This window comes from Triticum urartu, chromosome 5A, assembly GCF_056163025.1.
Source record: "Triticum urartu cultivar PI428250 chromosome 5A, HENAU_Tu73, whole genome shotgun sequence".
NCBI lineage: Eukaryota > Viridiplantae > Streptophyta > Magnoliopsida > Poales > Poaceae > Triticum > Triticum urartu.
In genome coordinates this window covers 567,747,393-567,768,476 of record NC_141877.1, presented here as the reverse complement: position 1 = coordinate 567,768,476, position 21,084 = coordinate 567,747,393, and the positions used below count along the sequence as shown (strand labels likewise).

Here is a 21,084-nt window from a genome sequence, read left to right as displayed (position 1 = left end):
CTTAACACAGTACAGACGTAGCGCTCATATATACGCACATACATTTTTTAATTTTTAATTGTTTATTTTTTTAAACATCAGTACAAACACAAGTGCTCATATACACGCGCATACACTCATCTCATATACACGCACATACACTTATCCCTGTGAACGTAGACACGCACATCCTACTAGTATAAGCACCTCTCAGAGACTGAGCCGACATATTATCTTAAGATTTACGAAGTCACCAAAAACGCCTCGTAGTCTATGAGGAAAGAATATATGTAGCTTCTGATTGCAAGATTGTCATCGATGACATCAAACAGACATCTTATGGCGCGGTCATTAATGAAATCATAGATCATTTTAGTTTCTTTGATAGTTGCTTCTTTAGTCATGAGTTTAGGAGATCGAATATCGAGGCTTACGATTTTGCGAAGTATACTCTATCATTTGGGGTTGGCCGTCATGTTTGGTTGGGCAATCCGGACGATCTTACTTTGGTCCCTGTAAACATTATGACGAGTTAAATAAAAGCTTTACGAGATTGTCTCAAAAAAGTACGGAGGATGGCTATAAAACGAGACCTAGCTCAACAATGCAATGCATACTTTTCTCGATACTTTGGCTAAGATCAAGTATGATATCTGTTTTTATTAGTTTAATATCTAATATGTGGACCATGTGTCTCCAACAATATTAAATTTATTTTGTATGGTAGAGGGTCCATCACGGTAGCTTGCTGCCGGGGCTCTAACGTGTTGCCCCGGCGTTGCACTATTGTCTGGGCCTGGCGCACCCCAACCAAATCAATAATTATTACTTTTGGAAATTTGACGAGTTCAATATGGTTTGCAATGCAAGTCGCTCAAACATCGAAGAAAGCTAAGCTGTAGTTCATCAGTCATGCTTTGAAACCGGCAGTAATATTCAGTCTCTGGTGAAATATATGTATGCTTCTGTTCTGCAGAGTATATATTTCTAGTGTACTTCGTGCATTATTGACAGTCGTCAGATTTTCTTCTAAGGCCTCCTTTGATTCATAGGGTAAGAAAATCGTAGGAATAGGAAAGTCATAGAAAGTAAGATGACATGCATCTCAAATCCTATGAGTAGGAATAGGAAAAGAGATACCCTTTGATTCACATCATAGATTTTTTTTTCATTGAGTCCAGGCTAATGTTTATTTTCCTATAAAATATGGAGGATAGGAAGAATTTCTCCATAGAAATAGGATTTCATTCCTACAAACCAAAGGGCTCTAAAGGAATTTTTCCTAGAGAAATCCTATCCTATGAAATTCCTACAATATTCCTCTAAACTAAAGAAGGCCTAAAACTTGGTGAACAATATAGCGCTGCCACATAGTGGTATAACCAGCAAAGGTTACCAACAACAAGAAGCATCAAATTTTATTTCCTCCAATACGAATCGTGAGGCAATTCAAACTAGGATATCCTGAAAGTCGACTGCAGCAAGACAAATATAGCGGGGTACAAGCGTTCACTATTCAATCATTGGTGTGTTTTAAACCGGAGGGAACGCCACCAGCATCTTCACTTCTTCAGGCTTCAGCCTGGTGTAACGCTGGGAAATTTACACGATCCATGACCTGAAAAAGGAATATGAGAATTCTTATTAGATGGTGGATAGTTGGATGGCCGCGGTTCCTAAGTTAGTTTTATCATGTTTCTACAACATATAGGCAATAAGTAGAACATACGTATATTCAAATATGCAATGTCATTGGCACATTTCGAGTGTATTTCTAGTGAACTTCTGAAAATAATTTCCGGAGCAACATGTAAACAAGGATGTAAGGCGAAAGAATGGCTCACTGGGATCGACGGTCGTCTCCACGGCGAGGCCAGCGAAGTAGCACCACCCGCCGTACTGCTTGCTGAACCTGTTCCAGTGCGCGCTGAACACGTAGCTCGCGTGCGCGGCCACCGTGTCCGGGAGGTGGCACCCGCCGCCGGGCCGCACGGGGTCGCACAGCCCGGCCTCGTCCGCGCACGCCGTCGCCACCTGCTCCCTCACCGCCGTCTCGTTGGTCAATGCCCCGTGGCGGTCAGTCCTCGCCACGCACCACAGCTTCCCAGGGTACGGCAGGTCGTTCGTGGCCGGCGGCAGCGGAGGGTACGGCGCCACCGGCTGGCGCCCCGTCAGGTCGACCTCGTACACCGCACTGCCGTTGGGGTAGAAGAGGCCCCAGTGCCGCTCTGTGCCGGGGCCGCCCTTGACGTTCTCGTTGAAGAGCGCGAACACGAGCGCCGGCATGCGCATCCCCGGCCGCCGCGGCGTGCCGGCGCCGGACGCCAGGTGCCGCGCCACGTTGCGGTTGTACGTGGCCGCGTTCCGCACGTTGGCGCCGAACTCGTTGAGGTCGCCGGCGTTGGGCCAGCCGGTCTCGGCCAGCGCCAGCCTGACGCCGCAGTAGCCCGCGCGGCACATGGCGGCGACCACGGCGTCGAGCATGTGGTCGAGGAGGTTGGTGTACGACAGCCCCGTTCCGGGGTCGTGGTACCGGAACCCCGGCGCCGGCGACGGCTCGAGCAGCGCGTAGGTGAGCGGCACGACGGTGTGATTCGCCGACCAGGTGAAGTAGGTGTACGCGTCAAAGAAAAGGTACGAGTCCGTGCGCTCGAGGAAGGCGAGGAGCGGGCGCACGGCGACGTCGATGATGTCCGGGCGGAACACCCCGGCGGACGGCGGGAACACGTTCTGGCCGACGAGAGCGTCCATCCCGAGGGTGGTGCTGACCTTGACACGGCTGAGGCCATATCGTCGGAGCGCGCGGCGGAGGTTAGTTATCGCGGGGACGAGCCGGGACCAGCGGGACTTGGTGGTGGGGTCGGAGAGCACCTCGTTGCCGACGAAGAGGTAGCGGAGGCGGCGGTTGCGACGGAAGGGGAGGAGCGTGGAGGCGACCCACGCGTCGGCGGCGCGCTGGGAGGCGGCCAGGGAGACGATGAGCTCGTTAGGGACGGCCGGGACAAAGCCGAGGCCGGAGGACGCGGCCGCGGCCAGGAAGGTGGCGTTGGCGTCGTAGAACCTGACCGCGGCGGCGCCGGCCGAGCGGGCGAGCTCAAGCGCGATGTGCGGGGGCGGGAGGTCGTCGCCAAGCCTGCCGTAATTGACTCCCAGAAAGTGCTGCGCTGTCCCCGAGGCCGGCTCCACGGCGGCAATGGCGAGGAAGAGGAAGCTGAGCAGGACGGTGAGGGACGATGATGCCATTGCCATGGCGGAGGTGAACCCTAATGGTATGGCATGGCATAGCATAGCGGGAGACTTCTGTTTATAACGTGGATGTAGCGTAACGCAAGCACGACTTGCAGGATTCCAGCGATAAAAGAAGAGAAATTTGGTATAGTAAGATTAAATTTTGAGGAATACGATAGAGGCAGCAGGTGAAGACATCGATCTCAAGACGCCAGCGGCCATTGTCATTGTCCCACTACACACAAGCAACGACTCATGGTCGTAAAGAAAAATCAGATAAAACCCATGCGCGTTTGGATCAACAACAATGGCATTCTTTTTAATGTGACTCGTGTTTCGATGAGTTTCGATCACTGCTCGCAGTCACCGATAGTCGACTTATGGACTCTAGTGAGGGATGCAAGCGGGCATCCCGCATAAGCCCGCAAAAACAGGATTTTAGTTTAAACTAAACTAAAGCTGAACCGGGTTATATCTTGATGTAGTTTGACTACGAAGCGAGGCGGATCCAACGCCGCTCTGCATCCCTACTCTAGAGTACGCAACCATACATATGACTGCATAGTGATAGATGTAAGCTAGTGATTCCGGTGAACCTACCTTCTCCTTTGGCTCACGAGCTCGAGCGAGAGGCCATCATGATGAGATGGTCACGACGGTGACGAGAGAGAGATGACGGCGGTGGTGTGCTTCCCATAAGCACCACGCTAACCTTAGATCGGTAGGGAGTGTTAGTGAGAACTGTGGCAGCGATGAACTTTGTCAGTTGTGCCCCGGCCCCTACCTCTGTTTATGTATGCGCGGGTCACAGGGGCCCACCAACCAGAAGAGGGTTGGGCGCCATCGATCAGGGCGCGAATCTAAGGGCCTGGTGGGTCGTTGGGCCCACACAAAGGAGATCAACCTAACATTCTTCCCCCTTGATCTCAACTTTACTTTTAACCTTGTACTTTCTAGTTTATTTGTTTCATTACATATTGGTACATAAAGCATGTTTCATCGTCACAGCTTAATTGCTAATAGAATCATACAGCTACAACATACATTTTGTTCAGAAACAAATTATATTTCTTTTGAGCCTATTCAGGAATCATAAGGCTTTCCCTTAAACCCATGCCGGCTAAGTGTTCCTTGAACACATTGGGTGGTAAGCCTTTCGTTAGCGCATCCGCAAACATATCTTTTGTCCCTTATATGCTCGAGACTTATAGCTTGATCCTGGATTTTATCTTTCACAACATAATACCTTATCTCTATTGTTTTGTCAGCACTCAACTTGTTGTTGTGAGCATAGAATACTGCGGGCTAGTTGTCACAATACATCTTTAGTGGTTTGTGAATACAATCTACCACTTTCAAGTCGGTACAAATTTCTTTAGCCATATCGTCTGCCCCGTGGCTTCGAAGCATACTATAAATTCTGCAACTATCGACTGTTTGGAGCTTTTCCACGAAATAGCTCCCCCGGCGAGGGTGAATACGTATCCTGACGTGGATTTTCTATCATCTTTGTCCCCCGCAAAATCTGTGTCTGAATACCCTTTTATCTCTAAGGAATCACTTCTCCTGTATATTAGCATGTAGTCCTTCGTGCCTTGCGCATAACGCAATGCTTTATTTACCATCTTCCAGTGCTCTATGCCTAGATTCTCTTGATATCTACCGAGTACCCAGGTGATAAAAGCTAAGTCAGAGCAAGTGCACACTTGTGCATACTGTAAGCTACCAACTGCCAAAGCATATGGTACTGCTTCATTTGATCGATCTCGTATTGGTTCTTGGGACATTGAAATTTCCCAAAACTATCGCCCTTGACTATAGGAGCAGGTGTGGCTTTACTCGCATGCATATTTATACCTTTTAAGAACCTTTTCCAAATATGCTTTTTGTGATAGTCCTAAGACTCCATTGTTCCTATCTCTGTGAATTTCTATGCCCAAAACATATAATGTTTCACCAAGATCTGTTATGTCAAAATTTGAGGATAAAAACTTCTTTGTTTCTTGTAGTAGACTAACATCATTGCTAGCAAGCAGAATATCATCCGCATACAAGATTAGGAAAATATATTTCCCATTTTTAAATTTTGCATAAATGCAGTTATCCTTAATATTTTCTTTAAATCCAAAACTTTTAATCGTTTGATTAAACTTTAGATACCACTGTCTAGAGGCTTGCTTTAATCCATAAATGGATTTCTTCAGGCGGCATCCCATATTTTCCTTGCCTTCCACGATAAAACCCTTAGGTTGTTTCATGTAGACATTTTCTTTTAAATCCCCGTTGAGAAATGTCATCTTTACATCCATTTGATGTAACTCTAAATCAAAATGAGCAACTAATGCCATTATGATTCTGCAGGAATCCTTACATGAGACTGGAGAAAATGTCTCATTGTAATCTATCCCTTCTCTTTGTGTAAATTCTTTTGCCACAAGTCTTGCTTTATACTTTTTTACATTCCCTTTGGAGTCATACTTAGTTTTGTAGACCCGTTTGCACCCTACTGTTTTGGCTCCTTTAGGAATTTCCTCTAAGTCCCAAACATCTTTGGAACTCATCGATTTCATCTCGTCTTCCATTGCCTTCATCCACTTCGATGAATGAGGGCTTATCATGGCTTCTTCATATGAGGTGGGATCTTTTTCTGTATGAACTATTTCCGTGTTATAAACTTTATAATCAGTAGAAATAGCTGAGGTTTTTGTGTCTTGTAGACCTTCTAAGGGCCCGAGTTTCTGGCACATTCAGTGCCTCAACTTCTGGCACTTCTTCTAAAATTTGTTGTTGCACCTCCCTTTCATGCTCAACAACGGGTTCAGTCGGCTCCTGATGGACAGGTTCCGGGTCTACCCCTGAAAATGCGTTATATCGACTAGAGGGGGGGGTGAATAGGTGATTTTTATGAATTCTTCACTGAGGAATTTGCAGGTGAGGAAATTCCTTAGTGAAGAACTACTAGCAGCGGAATAAGTACTCAAAAGTAAACATAACAGAACACAAGCATAGTCATCATGATGAGATGAAGACAGACACAGAGTACAGAAAGCGTAAGCACATGATAACACATGATGAAGACAAACAGACTGAAGAAAATGAACTGAGGAAATTGAGAAAATCTTCAGTTAAAGTCTTCAAGCACAGATTTGAACAAGCACACAACACAGTTATGAGGAAATGAAAGAGTTGAGGAAATAGAACCAGTAAGCTTGGTGAAGACAATGATTTGGTAGACCAGTTCCAACTGATGTCTCAGTTGTACGTCTGGTTAGGGCGGCTAGGTATTTAAATCTGAGGACACACAGTCCCGGACACCCAGTCCTGAACACGCAGCTCATGACACTCAGTCATCACCGTATTCCCCTTGAGCTAAGGTCACACAGACCTCGCCTAATCACTCGTGGTAAGTCTTCAGGTGACTTCTGAACCTTCACAAACTTGGTCACTCGGCGATCCACAATTCCTCTTGGATACTCTAGACCATGACGCCTAACCGTCTGGAAGAAGCACAGTCTTCAAAGGTAACAAGTGTCGGATCCACGCAGGATCAATCTCTTCAGTGATGCTCAATCACTTGGGGTTTGTAGGTGTTTGGGTTTGGGTTTGGGTTTTCCTCACTTGATGATTTTTGCTCAAAGTCCTCGAAGGATGGGTTGCTCTCAAATGACAAGTGTCAGTTTCTCTCAGAGCAGCCAACCTGCTAGTGGTTGTAGGGGACGGCTATTTATGGCCTAGGGAGCAGCCCGGCATGATAGGACATAAATGCCCTTCAATGATAAGACCGTTAGGTGGATAGATATTTTGGGACAGCTGGCGCATGGCACAGCAACGGTCGGAATTTTGAGTGGCGAAATCCTCAGGGCTATCATGTTCCTCACTGTATAGGCAATCCACACTGGCGAATTCCTAACTCCTCAGTCAGAACAAATTCCTCAGAGACCAGAAGAACTTTGTCTCTGTCACTGAAGAATATGACTGAACTGTATGAGATTTCCAATGGCTTCACTCGAAGGGATTGGTAGGTGTAGGATTTGAGTTGAGCATCACATGGAAATTTTTTCCTTAGTATTTCCTCGACCCCCTTTAACAGTACGGTGTTTCCTATGACTGAAGAAAGAGAAAATGAAACTACGAAAACAAAAGTCTTCACGCTTCATGTTCCTCGAATGAATACCAAGCCTTCAAGGTCACACCAATTTCTTCACTTTCAAAGTCTTCAGAAATCCAAAGTCTTCAGTCGAAGAACTTCATTTTTAGGGGTCGACTTTCTCTGTAAATATCAAACTCCTCATAGACTTATAGACCCGTGTACACTCACAAACGCATTAGTCCCTTAACATATAAGTCTTCAATACACCAAAATCACTAAGGGGCACTAGATGCACTTACAATCTCCCCTTTTTGGTGATTGATGACAATATAGGTTAAGTTTTCAACGAGGATAAACATATGAAGTGTAAATACCGATATTGAGGAATTTGATTGCAAGATATAGAAGAACTCCCCCTGAATATGTGCATGGTGAGGTATTTGCTTTTGAAGCATTGCACACTTGAAGAGTAGAATCATGGAGATCTCCCCCTATATCTTGTAATTCATACACGCATTTGACATATCACAATGAAGAATTTGAAATGCATGATGAAATATGGTGACTGATGTAATTCAGCATGCGTGCATTAACATATATGAGGAATAAGCATGCAGAAAAATATATCAAAAGTATCAGAGCACCATCGGGTTTAAGTTTACAACTCGATCCAATAAAGTCTCAGAAGAACGAGAGTTGTAACTTAACAAAAAAACGCCCATATAGAAAGACCCGCTTGAAGACTAACTCAAAATTCTCCCCCTTTGTCATCAAATGACCAAAAGGATCGAATATGAGGACTAACGCCCCTGAAGAATATCAAGTTGATGAAGGAGCACCAACGTTGTTGGGGTCGTTTGTCGTGGAAGGGCCTGCCGCAGTGTCGTCCAAGTCTTCGTACTCGTCGGTATCGCGTGATGAAGAATATGAGCTGGACACCAAAGAAGGAACCTTGACCTTCTTGAATTTCTTCGGTGGAGGTGCAGACCAGTCAAAATCTTCCTTGAGACCCATTTTCTTGAGATCTTCTTCACCATACAGATGTGATAGAATGGCCCAGGTGCGACCGAAAACTGCATGGAGGTAGTAATGGTTTTTCTTCACTGCATTGTGCGTAGCAGTCATGTTGTGAAGAAATGAACCAAACTGACGCTTAACCCATTTATGATTTCGATCCACCTTCTGGTGAAGACTAAGCAGAAGCTCACGATCAGTCATCACACGAGGAGCAGTGGCTTGAGGAGTAGACTTGGGTGCATTGGCAGAGTCATGTGTGGCAGAGTCATCATTGGTGGAATAAGATGGAGCTTTGCGAAACTGTCCATCCAATGGACGAATGCCTTCATCTACAACAGCTGGTGCCTTGCCCTTTTCATCAACTGAGGAATAGGTCCGCTTGAGGACTTCAATCAGGGGCAAGTAGCTGAGGTGATTCTGAAAATCAGCTTTGTAGTTGAGTGAAGACCTTATCCTGAGGAATCTCATAATCCAAGGTGCATAAGGCTTCAGCTCAAACAGAGAAAGTGCAACATTTGCCAGAGTCCTCATGAAGAAATCGTGATAATTGACAGGAATGCCATGAACGATATTGAATACCAGATTCTTCATGATGCCAACAATTTCCTCATCAGATGAGTCGTGGCCTTTGATGGGACTCATTGTCCTCGTTAGAATGCGATAGACAGTTCTGGGCACATATAGTAATTCCTTCACGAGGAATTTGGTTCGTGGGGCCTGACCTGGCTTCAAAGGTTTCATCAGAACTTGCATGTAGTGATTTGTAAGCTCAGGTTCACTGTAAATGCAACGAGCTTCTTCAAGGGGAGGACTGAGTGGTAAGGCACGAAGCAATTCAGTAGCTGGTGCTGTGTAGTGAGTGTTCTCAGACATCCAGTCCAGCACCCATGAATTGACATCTTCAGAGTCTCCTGTGATGTGCATCGTTGCATAAAATTGAAGAATCAGTTCTTCATTCCAATCACAGATGTCAGAGCAGAAATTTAACAGTCCAGCATCGTGAAGAACACTGAGGACTGGCATGAAGCACGGCAGAGATTCCATATCCACGTGAGGAATGTGCTCATGGTGGAAGATTTTTTTTGTTGAACAGCACTGAGGAATAGAAATTGGCTTGGCTGGCTGTCCAGAAACGCCTCTTCCTAATGCGAGCAGAGTCATAAGGGTTGTAGTTTGTGAAGAATACGTGCTCGCCGAAGAAATCATCAGCCTTGAATTTTTGCTTCCTTGAGAATGGATCCTTTGGCTTGGGTAGAGGAGTGTCAGTGAGTTGCATCACGACCTCAGGAATCTCAATCACAGGTTCTTCAGGCTGAGGAGTTTCTGGTTCCTCTTCAGTGGCAGTCTGCGTCTTCAAATGTTCAGCAGCAGCAGTTTCTTCAGCACTAGTGGCTGGAATTTCTTCACGTACAGATGAAGTGGGGTGACTTTCTTCAGAGCCCATTTGAATAGTTTGTGCAGGGGACTGAGGTATTTGCTGCAATGGTGTGAACATTGGAGAGTTTGGATGCTGACTTTCCCAGAATTCATCACTCATCACTGGTGTGGAGCAGCCAACGTCCACATATTCATCTTCCATTTCTTCAACGCCAGCCTCTTCAGCAGTGAACTGAGGCAGAGGCGAGGAAATGACAGGTGTTGAAGGGATCTCATCCATTTCAATTTCTTCATCCAACTGCTCTGACGAAACAACAGAAGGAGTTTCTTCATCAGATCCGTTGGGGATCACATATTCTTCATCGAAAGGAACAAGGTCCTTTGATGGCATGGTAGAGAGAGGAACATCATCAATGGGATTTTCAAACGAGCTGGTCAAAGGCTTCATCTTCTTCGGAGCTGAAGAATCTGAAGTAGCTGATGCTTTCCTTTTCTTCACTGCTGCACGCTCTGCAGCCTTGGTTTTCTTCACATTTGATGCAGATGGAAGGATCGGAGTTGGTGTTGGCGCAGGAGGAGCAGAGGAATCTGGTTGATTTTCTTTAGGCACAACTGATGCAGTTGCCCTGATTTCTTCATATTCTTCAGGCGCACCACTAGTGGATGCCCTGGCAACTTCTTCAGCCCTAAAACTCACATTTTCTTCAGCAGCCTGATTTTCATCAGTGGTGCTTGCATGTTCTTCAGTCGGCTGAGCAGATGCTTCAGCCTGAGGACTTCTTGTTGCGTTGGGGCTGCAACATTTGAGGTGAAGTTATCCGCAAGTTTCACAAAGCGCACCTTGGCTTCAAGCCAATCAGCGCGGTATGCATCAAATTCATCACTGAGTTTCTTGATCTCAGTTTGAACAATGACAAGTTCTTCAGTTGTCATAGAGACAATGTTTTTCTTCAGATAGCGCTCTTTCTTGTACTGCGCTTTCTTGATCTGCCTGGCCTTCTCATATTTCCATTTTTCTTCTTGTATGAAGTGGGCCAGCATGTGACTTTGGCCAGGAGTCAGCTTGAAGTCAGGCATGGGAGTATTGGGGTCCTTGTGCCAAACATCAATGTATTCAAGGATCAACTTTGGATCCAAAAGTAGTGGCACATCTGTTCCCTTTGCTCTAGCGGCCCTGACTTGCCTATCTCTGATGATTTCAGCAAGTTCATCATCATCAGCTTCATCTTCTTCAGACAACACTTGGAAGGTGACCTGCTTCTTCTGAGGACTAGGGCGAGGACCTTGTCCAGCAGTGGCCTTTGTCTTCAGTAGAGAGGGTCCCGTTGAAGAAGTTGGTACAGCTGAGGAACTAGCTGAAGCTCCTGAGGCAATTGAGACACATGTGGTCCTTTGACATGTGGCGAGATGCACAGGTGCAGAGGACATTGTCGGAGCAGCTGAGGACTTGTGAGGAGCTGAGGATTTGGGAGGAACGGGAGCAACATGAGAAGTTGGCCTTGAGGGCTTTGAAGATTCTGGCCGTGAGTGCATTGCTGAGGAACTTGGCCTTGAAACCACTGAAGGTGAAGCACTTGGTTTGTGCGCAGGCTTCTTTGACATGGCCTTCTTAGGCTTGACAGAGGCCTCAGCGGCAGCAGCAGCAGCAGAGTCTTCGTTGAATTTCCTCACAGCTTCTTTGGCTTGTTTAGCCAACTTGGCTTGGCGTTTGGCCCATTCATTAGGATAATCCTCACCGCGCTTGAGGCTGGTGGGATCAGCTATTTGGCCAGGTGCCAATGGAGGTCTTGGGCTTGGAGGATTGAGTGCGAATTTCTTCATGTATTTGGGAGTGACATATCTGTACTCCCTCCACTCTCTAGCCCATCACCTCTCTATCTTTTGAATGCGCACCTTACGCTGATTTTTGTCTTCCTCAGGAGGCGTGCAGTACCCAGCATATATATCATCAGGGATCTCAAACGCTGTGTTGACCTCAGTCCTCTTTCCTCCTTTCCGTGGCTTCTTACCGTCAGCCATTTTCTTCAGTTGAGAAATTTGAACAATTGAATTCTCTAAAGAAGTATGCAACTTTTCTTCGAGGAACGCTGCAAATGAGTTAAGTTGATGAGAACCTAGTGATTCAGTAGCTGACATGAGTACCTGTGAACAGAGTATAGTTGCGAGGAATTTGGAGAGGTCATATGCGTTCTCAGAAGGTTTTATAAAGAACAAGTTTGAGGAATTTGACCAGATAAGTCTTGAAGAATTTCACTAAGCGTTCTTATTCCTAGATTCCAGAGTTGTACATATCAGAAATCCGCACAATTGAGGAATCTTGAAGAGAAATTCACAGCTTAGAGAAATGAATCAAGAACAAATGATATGATAGGTGTTTGAGTGTGTGAAGATATGAATAAAAACACCTTTGAAGATTTTGTAGATAATCATTTGAATCAACGAGGGCAGTAAAAGTAACTTTTAATTACCCTAAACGAAGAACACGACGAACTGGAGTGAGGAGATGTGAAGTTCGTCAGTGCGGATCTTCCATGCCCTAACTTGGCAGAGGAAGACAGCTATGGCGGCGGCGGAGTGAAGATTTCCGCGGTCGGCACGAGTATGGCGGTGACGAGGTCGAGGCAGTGAAGCTCTTCCTCACCGGCGACGATGAAGTAGCGGTGGCGCTAGGGTTTGAGAAGCTCGAGCTGGAGAGAGGTCGAGCGGAGTAAAAGAAGTGAGGAAGGGGAGAGGGGTATTTATAGCCATGGTAAAAACCGTTCGCCCGAAGAATTTGGACGAACGTGCCCCTAACCCTTCTCATTCGCATGACATGTGTCACCCATGTACTGAGAAGTGGAGATCGTGTTAGATCATGGGTGAGTGGGTAAGTATGTCCTGGGATGCGGAACGGTTTGAGCGGCAACGCCAAAAATTTGGATAAGATAAGTTAAAAGTTCCGTTCGCAATTTCTTCAGCTGACAAGGACACAGTGAAGATTTTGAACGAGTTTCAAATAGAACGCACATGAAGAATTTGTGAACAGATTGGGTTGTAAAGAAAAACAACGGAAACAGTGAAGACAATGCAAAGTTGAAGAATTTGAACAACTGAGGAATTTCAACTTTTGGTGGTGGCGTGACCCACCGTATAAGAATGATGATTTTAGACACCGCATACAATTATCGTAGGGTTCTGAGAATCAAATTCTTCGTTAATTTCTTCACACTTAGAGTGTTATTCTTCATTGATTGAAGAAAAAAAGTTTCTTCATGTGTTGCACATCTAAGTCATCAATTTTGTATAAGTGTTAGGATGAGTGTCCTTTTCAAAGAACATTCGAAGATTCTAGGATATTTAGCTCACACCGCAACTTGCTAAATCTCTTCTCATCTAAGGGCTTTGTGAAGATATCTGCTAGCTATTCTTCAGTCTTCACATGCTCAATAGAAATGTCGCCCTTCAACACATGATCACGAAGAAAATGATGACGAATCTGAATGTGCTTAGTCTTCGAGTGCTGAACTGAGTTGTGAGCAATTTTGATGGCACTCTCATTGTCATAAAAGAGAGGCACATTCTTCATGTTGACGCCGTAGTCCTTGAGAGTTTGCTTCATCCATAGCAATTGAGCACAGCAAGAACCAGCAGCAATATACTCAGCTTCAGCAGTAGATAGTGATACACAGTTCTGTTTCTTCGAGGACCAACAGACCAAAGATTGTCCGAGGAAATGACATGTACCAGATGTTGACTTGTGGTGCACACGATCACCAGCATAGTCAGAGTCAGAATATCCAATGAGATCAAAAGCAGAGCCCTTGGGGTACCATAATCCAAGTGTTGGTGTGTGAGCTAGATATCGAAGAATATGGTTCACAGCCTTATGGTGTGATTCCTTCGGTGTAGCTTGAAATCAGGCACACATGCAAACACTAAGCATTATATCTGGCCTAGATGCACATAAGTACAATAAAGAACCAATCATGGAGCGGTATGCCTTATGATCGAAGTCAATACCATTTTCATCAGTGCACAGATGGCCATTTGTGGGCATAGGAATTTTGACGCCTTTGCAATCTTGCATGCCGAATTTTCTCAGTACATCCTTGAGGTATTTCTCCTGAGATATGAATATGCCATTGCGTTGTTGATGAATTTGAAGACCTAAGAAGAATTTTAATTCTCTCATCATAGACATTTCATATTCTTCACTCATCATGTAGGCAAATTCATTACTATAACGTTGGTCAGTACAGCCAAAGATAATATCATCAACATATACTTGGCACACAAACAATTCACCATCATAAGATTTAGTGAAAAGAGTAGGGTCGAGTGAACCGGGTTTGAAGCCTTTCTTCATGAATAATTCCTTCAAGGTATCATACCATGCCCGTGGGGCCTGCTTGAGGCTATAGAGGGCCTTGTTGAGTCTGAAGACTTTGTCAGGATTCTTTGGATCTTCAAAACCTGGGGGTTGAGAAACATATACTTCTTCCTCAAGCTTACCATTGAGGAATGCACTTTTCACATCCATTTGATATAAAGTGATATCATGATGGTTAGCATAAGCAAGTAATATGCGAATAGCCTCAAGTCTAGCAACAGGTGCAAAAGTTTCATCAAAATCAATTCCTTCAACCTGTGTGTAGCCTTGAGCTACGAGCCGTGCCTTATTCCTCACCACAAGGCCATTTTCATCTTGCTTGTTGCGGTAGATCCACTTTGTGCCAATGATATTGTGCTTGCGAGGATCTGGACGTTTGACCAGTTCCCAGACATTGTTGAGCTCAAACTGATGTAATTCTTTTTGCATGGTCTGAATCCACTCAGGTTCCAGAAATGCTTCATCTACCTTAGTGGGCTCTGTGATAGAGACAAAAGCATAGTGCCCATAAAAGTTAGATAAATGTGAAGCTTTTGAGCGTGTGAGAGGACCTGGCGCTTTGATGTCATTGATGATCTTTTCAACTTGCACTTCTTTTGCAATGCGAGGATGAGCTGGTTGTCGTTGAGGAATTTGATCAGCATTCTCTTCAGCACCATTTTCTTCAGGTGCATTAGCTCGACGTTCTTCATGTTCTGGAATGAATTCTTCAGCAGATTCTTTAGTAGGAATGACATCCTCAGTAGCCTTGAACTTGATAGTTTCCTTAGGTGCTGGTTCATCTATCACAGTAGGTAGGTGCTCTCTTTGTGAGCCATTAGTTTCATTGAACCACACATCTAACCGATCAAGTACCGAAGGCACGGCACCTCCGAGTTCTGCACACGTTCAACTCGATGACGTCCCTTGAACTCTGATTCAGCCGAGTGTTGAGGGAGAGTTTCGTCAGCATGACGGCGTGATGACGATGATGATGTTCTACCGACGCAGGGCTTCGCCTAAGCACCGCTACGATATGATTGAGGTAGATTATGGTGGAGGGAGGCACCGCACACGGCTAAGAGATCAAGAGATCAATTGTTCGTCTTTGGGGTGCCCCCTGCCCCCGTATATAAAGGAGTGGAGGAGGGGGAGGGCCGACCCTCTCTATGGCGCGCCCTAGGGGAGTCCTACTCCCACCGGGAGTAGGATTCCCCTTTTCCTAGTAGAACTAGGAACCCTTCCAAGTAGTAGGAGTAGGAGGGAAGGAAAGGGAAGGGAAAAGGAGAAGGAAGGAAGGGGGTGTCCCCCCTCCCTAGTCCAATTCGGACCAGCCCATGGGGACGGGTGCGGCCACCCTTTGAGGCCTTTCTCTCCTTTCCCGTATGGCCCATTAAGGCCCAATACGAATTCCCGTAACTCCCCGGTACTCCCGAAAATACCCGAATCACTCGGAACCTTTCCGATGTCCGAATATAGTCGTCCAATATATCGATCTTTACGTCTCGACCATTTCGAGACTCCTCATCATGTACCGATCTTATCCAGGACTCCGAACTCCTTCGGTACATCAAAACACATAAACTCATAATATAACCATCATCGAACTTTAAGCGTGCGGACCCTACGGGTTCGAGAACTATGTAGATATGACCGTGACACGTCTCCGGTCAATAACCAATAGCGGAACCTGGATGCTCATATTGGCTCCTACATATTCTACGAAGATTTTTATCGGTCAAACCGCATAACAACATACGTTGTTTCCTTTGTCATCGATATGTTACTTGCCCGAGATTCGATCGTCGGTATCTCAATACCTAGTTCAATCTCGTTACCGGCAAGTCTCTTTACTCGTTCCGTAATACATCATCCCGTAACTAACTCATTAGTTGCAATGCTTGCAAGGCTTATAGTGATGTGCATTACCGAGTGGGCCCAGAGATACCTCTCCGACAATCGGAGTGACAAATCCTAATCTCGAAATACGCCAACCCAACATGTACCTTTGGAGACACCTGTAGAGCTCCTTTATAATCACCCAGTTACGTTGTGACGTTTGGTAGCACACAAAGTGTTCCTCCGGTAAATGGGAGTTGCATAATCTCATAGTCATAGGAACATGTATAAGTCATGAAGAAAGCAATAGCAACAAACTAAACAATCAAGTGATATGCTAACGGAATGGGTCAAGTCAATCACATCATTGTCCTAATGATGTGATCCCGTTAATCAAATGACAACTCATGTCTATGGTTAGGAAACATAACCATCTTTGATCAACAAGCTAGTCAAGTAGAGGCATACTAGTGACACTTTGTTTGTCTATGTATTCACACATGTATTATGTTTCGGTTAATACAATTCTAGCATGAATAACAAACATTTATCATGATATAAGGAAATAAACAATAACTTTATTATTGCCTCTAGGGCATATTTCCTTCAGTGGGGGCGTGGCTGGGACTTTTTTTGTCCGCTGGCGCTGAAAAAGTGCTCCTGGGGGGCTTCTTGGAGGGACGGCTGGAGATGCTTTGATATGGCATGACGACCCGCCGTGCGAGGTAAAGGGCGTGGGAGGCTGCAGAAGCGCTCACGGAAGACGCGGTGAGGCAGAGTCACACTCGCCGGTGCCGCTACAGGTGACTGACAACCCTTGGCACCGTAATCGTGTTGGGGTCCGACCACGCCGGATCCAACGTCAACCTCACATCGACCGGCGACGTGTAGGCCATGGACTCCGACTAGGAAGAGTATGGCATGGGAGACGGCAGCGCCTCGAGTTCCATGAGCATGCGTATCTCATGTCCTACTCTATCTCACTGGCGACCGGACCTTCACTCCGAAGGGCTCATCCGGACGAAGTCGGAGTCACCTGCTCAGAGAGAGGCGATGATGATGACATGGCCGACAACCTCGATGGGTTCCTCTTCTCAGCGGTGTGTGCGATCTTGTTGGTGCCAGGTCGACCGGGGTGCCCATTGATTATGCTTGTTGTAACGGTTTTCATCCGAATTTTCTTTGATTAACCGTGCAACTCTATTCTACCATTTTTAATAAATATGGCCTTAAAGGGCCGTGTTTCAAAAAAAAACTTGAAGAAATTCGCTATGTCATTTGGTCCAACACTTATCGGATGTGGTGTCCATCATAGGCATTAATGTGCTGGGGCAGAGGGTACTTGGACGGTGGTTGGATCAAGGGTGAAAGGGAGGCGTAGGCAAAGTGGGGCCACGCCCGGGTGGAGTGACGTCCGGTGCTTCCGATGTTTGCTAGTCTACACCAATAGCTACTGAATTTGTTACAAGATTCATGTCAGAGACAAGCTGATAATTTATAAAATCAGGACATATGAATCTCCCGTTGTAGTAGTTACAGAGATAAAAAGCTTTTCTTAACACAGTACAGACGTAGCGCTCATATATACGCACATACATTTTTTAATTTTTAATTGTTTATTTTTTTAAACATCAGTACAAACACAAGTGCTCATATACACGCGCATACACTCATCTCATATACACGCACATACACTTATCCCTGTGAACGTAGACACGCACATCCTACTAGTATAAGCACCTCTCAGAGACTGAGCCGACATATTATCTTAAGATTTACGAAGTCACCAAAAACGCCTCGTAGTCTATGAGGAAAGAATATATGTAGCTTCTGATTGCAAGATTGTCATCGATGACATCAAACAGACATCTTATGGCGCGGTCATTAATGAAATCATAGATCATTTTAGTTTCTTTGATAGTTGCTTCTTTAGTCATGAGTTTAGGAGATCGAATATCGAGGCTTACGATTTTGCGAAGTATACTCTATCATTTGGGGTTGGCCGTCATGTTTGGTTGGGCAATCCGGACGATCTTACTTTGGTCCCTGTAAACATTATGACGAGTTAAATAAAAGCTTTACGAGATTGTCTCAAAAAAGTACGGAGGATGGCTATAAAACGAGACCTAGCTCAACAATGCAATGCATACTTTTCTCGATACTTTGGCTAAGATCAAGTATGATATCTGTTTTTATTAGTTTAATATCTAATATGTGGACCATGTGTCTCCAACAATATTAAATTTATTTTGTATGGTAGAGGGTCCATCACGGTAGCTTGCTGCCGGGGCTCTAACGTGTTGCCCCGGCGTTGCACTATTGTCTGGGCCTGGCGCACCCCAACCAAATCAATAATTATTACTTTTGGAAATTTGACGAGTTCAATATGGTTTGCAATGCAAGTCGCTCAAACATCGAAGAAAGCTAAGCTGTAGTTCATCAGTCATGCTTTGAAACCGGCAGTAATATTCAGTCTCTGGTGAAATATATGTATGCTTCTGTTCTGCAGAGTATATATTTCTAGTGTACTTCGTGCATTATTGACAGTCGTCAGATTTTCTTCTAAGGCCTCCTTTGATTCATAGGGTAGGAAAATCGTAGGAATAGGAAAGTCATAGAAAGTAAGATGACATGCATCTCAAATCCTATGAGTAGGAATAGGAAAAGAGATACCCTTTGATTCACATCATAGATTTTTTTTTCATTGAGTCCAGGCTAATGTTTATTTTCCTATAAAATATGGAGGATAGGAAGAATTTCTCCATAGAAATAGGATTTCATTCCTACAAACCAAAGGGCTCTAAAGGAATTTTTCCTAGAGAAATCCTATCCTATGAAATTCCTACAATATTTCTCTAAACTAAAGAAGGCCTAAAACTTGGTGAACAATATAGCGCTGCCACATAGTGGTATAACCAGCAAAGGTTACCAACAACAAGAAGCATCAAATTTTATTTCCTCCAATACGAATCGTGAGGCAATTCAAACTAGGATATCCTGAAAGTCGACTGCAGCAAGACAAATATAGCGGGGTACAAGCGTTCACTATTCAATCATTGGTGTGTTTTAAACCGGAGGGAACGCCACCAGCATCTTCACTTCTTCAGGCTTCAGCCTGGTGTAACGCTGGGAAATTTACACGATCCATGACCTGAAAAAGGAATATGAGAATTCTTATTAGATGGTGGATAGTTGGATGGCCGCGGTTCCTAAGTTAGTTTTATCATGTTTCTACAACATATAGGCAATAAGTAGAACATACGTATATTCAAATATGCAATGTCATTGGCACATTTCGAGTGTATTTCTAGTGAACTTCTGAAAATAATTTCCGGAGCAACATGTAAACAAGGATGTAAGGCGAAAGAATGGCTCACTGGGATCGACGGTCGTCTCCACGGCGAGGCCAGCGAAGTAGCACCACCCGCCGTACTGCTTGCTGAACCTGTTCCAGTGCGCGCTGAACACGTAGCTCGCGTGCGCGGCCACCGTGTCCGGGAGGTGGCACCCGCCGCCGGGCCGCACGGGGTCGCACAGCCCGGCCTCGTCCGCGCACGCCGTCGCCACCTGCTCCCTCACCGCCGTCTCGTTGGTCAATGCCCCGTGGCGGTCAGTCCTCGCCACGCACCACAGCTTCCCAGGGTACGGCAGGTCGTTCGTGGCCGGCGGCAGCGGAGGGTACGGCGCCACCGGCTGGCGCCCCGTCAGGTCGACCTCGTACACCGCACTGCCGTTGGGGTAGAAGAGGCCCCAGTGCCGCTCTGTGCCGGGGCCGCCCTTGACGTTCTCGTTGAAGAGCGCGAACACGAGCGCCGGCATGCGCATCCCCGGCCGCCGCGGCGTGCCGGCGCCGGACGCCAGGTGCCGCGCCACGTTGCGGTTGTACGTGGCCGCGTTCCGCACGTTGGCGCCGAACTCGTTGAGGTCGCCGGCGTTGGGCCAGCCGGTCTCGGCCAGCGCCAGCCTGACGCCGCAGTAGCCCGCGCGGCACATGGCGGCGACCACGGCGTCGAGCATGTGGTCGAGGAGGTTGGTGTACGACAGCCCCGTTCCGGGGTCGTGGTACCGGAACCCCGGCGCCGGCGACGGCTCGAGCAGCGCGTAGGTGAGCGGCACGACGGTGTGATTCGCCGACCAGGTGAAGTAGGTGTACGCGTCAAAGAAAAGGTACGAGTCCGTGCGCTCGAGGAAGGCGAGGAGCGGGCGCACGGCGACGTCGATGATGTCCGGGCGGAACACCCCGGCGGACGGCGGGAACACGTTCTGGCCGACGAGAGCGTCCATCCCGAGGGTGGTGCTGACCTTGACACGGCTGAGGCCATATCGTCGGAGCGCGCGGCGGAGGTTAGTTATCGCGGGGACGAGCCGGGACCAGCGGGACTTGGTGGTGGGGTCGGAGAGCACCTCGTTGCCGACGAAGAGGTAGCGGAGGCGGCGGTTGCGACGGAAGGGGAGGAGCGTGGAGGCGACCCACGCGTCGGCGGCGCGCTGGGAGGCGGCCAGGGAGACGATGAGCTCGTTAGGGACGGCCGGGACAAAGCCGAGGCCGGAGGACGCGGCCGCGGCCAGGAAGGTGGCGTTGGCGTCGTAGAACCTGACCGCGGCGGCGCCGGCCGAGCGGGCGAGCTCAAGCGCGATGTGCGGGGGCGGGAGGTCGTCGCCAAGCCTGCCGTAATTGACTCCCAGAAAGTGCTGCGCTGTCCCCGAGGCCGGCTCCACGGCGGCAATGGCGAGGAAGAGGAAGCTGAGCAGGACGGTGAGGGACGATGATGCCATTGCCATGGCGGAGGTGAACCCTAATGGTATGGCATGGCATAGCATAGCGGGAGACTTCTGTTTATAACGTGGATGTAGCGTAACGCAAGCACGACTTGCAGGATTCCAGCGATAAAAGAAGAGAAATTTGGTATAGTAAGATTAAATTTTGAGGAATACGATAGAGGCAGCAGGTGAAGACATCGATCTCAAGACGCCAGCGGCCATTGTCATTGTCCCACTACACACAAGCAACGACTCATGGTCGTAAAGAAAAATCAGATAAAACCCATGCGCGTTTGGATCAACAACAATGGCATTCTTTTTAATGTGACTCGTGTTTCGATGAGTTTCGATCACTGCTCGCAGTCACCGATAGTCGACTTATGGACTCTAGTGAGGGATGCAAGCGGGCATCCCGCATAAGCCCGCAAAAACAGGATTTTAGTTT

General features: G+C 46.7%; 2 protein-coding genes and 2 non-coding genes across 4 annotated transcripts; 2 read left to right on the top strand and 2 right to left on the bottom strand.

Moving 5' to 3' along the window:
- The first annotated feature begins 592 nt into the window (after window positions 1-592).
- On the top strand, window positions 593-789 carry LOC147972930 (U2 spliceosomal RNA). The gene has a single exon (XR_015606842.1). It is a non-coding gene; the product is annotated as a U2 spliceosomal RNA (small nuclear RNA).
- A 582-nt stretch (window positions 790-1,371) lies between these two features.
- Window positions 1,372-3,304, bottom strand: LOC147972929 (putative glucan endo-1,3-beta-glucosidase A6). The gene is made up of 2 exons (XM_087521754.1): window positions 1,824-3,304; window positions 1,372-1,597 (listed from the first exon to the last, which is right to left on the bottom strand). The coding sequence occupies exons 1-2, from the start codon at window positions 3,265-3,267 to the stop codon at window positions 1,557-1,559; spliced, it is 1,485 nt and encodes a 494-aa protein (XP_087377880.1). The 5' UTR covers window positions 3,268-3,304; the 3' UTR covers window positions 1,372-1,556.
- Window positions 3,305-18,024: 14,720 nt separating this feature from the next.
- On the top strand, window positions 18,025-18,221 carry LOC147972928 (U2 spliceosomal RNA). The gene has a single exon (XR_015606841.1). It is a non-coding gene; the product is annotated as a U2 spliceosomal RNA (small nuclear RNA).
- A 582-nt stretch (window positions 18,222-18,803) lies between these two features.
- On the bottom strand, window positions 18,804-20,736 carry LOC147972927 (putative glucan endo-1,3-beta-glucosidase A6). The gene is made up of 2 exons (XM_087521753.1): window positions 19,256-20,736; window positions 18,804-19,029 (listed from the first exon to the last, which is right to left on the bottom strand). The coding sequence occupies exons 1-2, from the start codon at window positions 20,697-20,699 to the stop codon at window positions 18,989-18,991; spliced, it is 1,485 nt and encodes a 494-aa protein (XP_087377879.1). The 5' UTR covers window positions 20,700-20,736; the 3' UTR covers window positions 18,804-18,988.
- Window positions 20,737-21,084: the final 348 nt, after the last annotated feature.

Coding starts and splice junctions, on each gene's coding strand:
- LOC147972929 (XM_087521754.1), bottom strand. CDS start 3,267: ATGCTATGCCATGCCATACCATTAGGGTTCACCTCCGCCATGGCAATG. Junction 1,598..1,823: donor GGAGACGACCGTCGATCCCA/GTGAGCCATTCT, acceptor TTCCTTTTTCAG/GTCATGGATCGTGTAAATTT.
- LOC147972927 (XM_087521753.1), bottom strand. CDS start 20,699: ATGCTATGCCATGCCATACCATTAGGGTTCACCTCCGCCATGGCAATG. Junction 19,030..19,255: donor GGAGACGACCGTCGATCCCA/GTGAGCCATTCT, acceptor TTCCTTTTTCAG/GTCATGGATCGTGTAAATTT.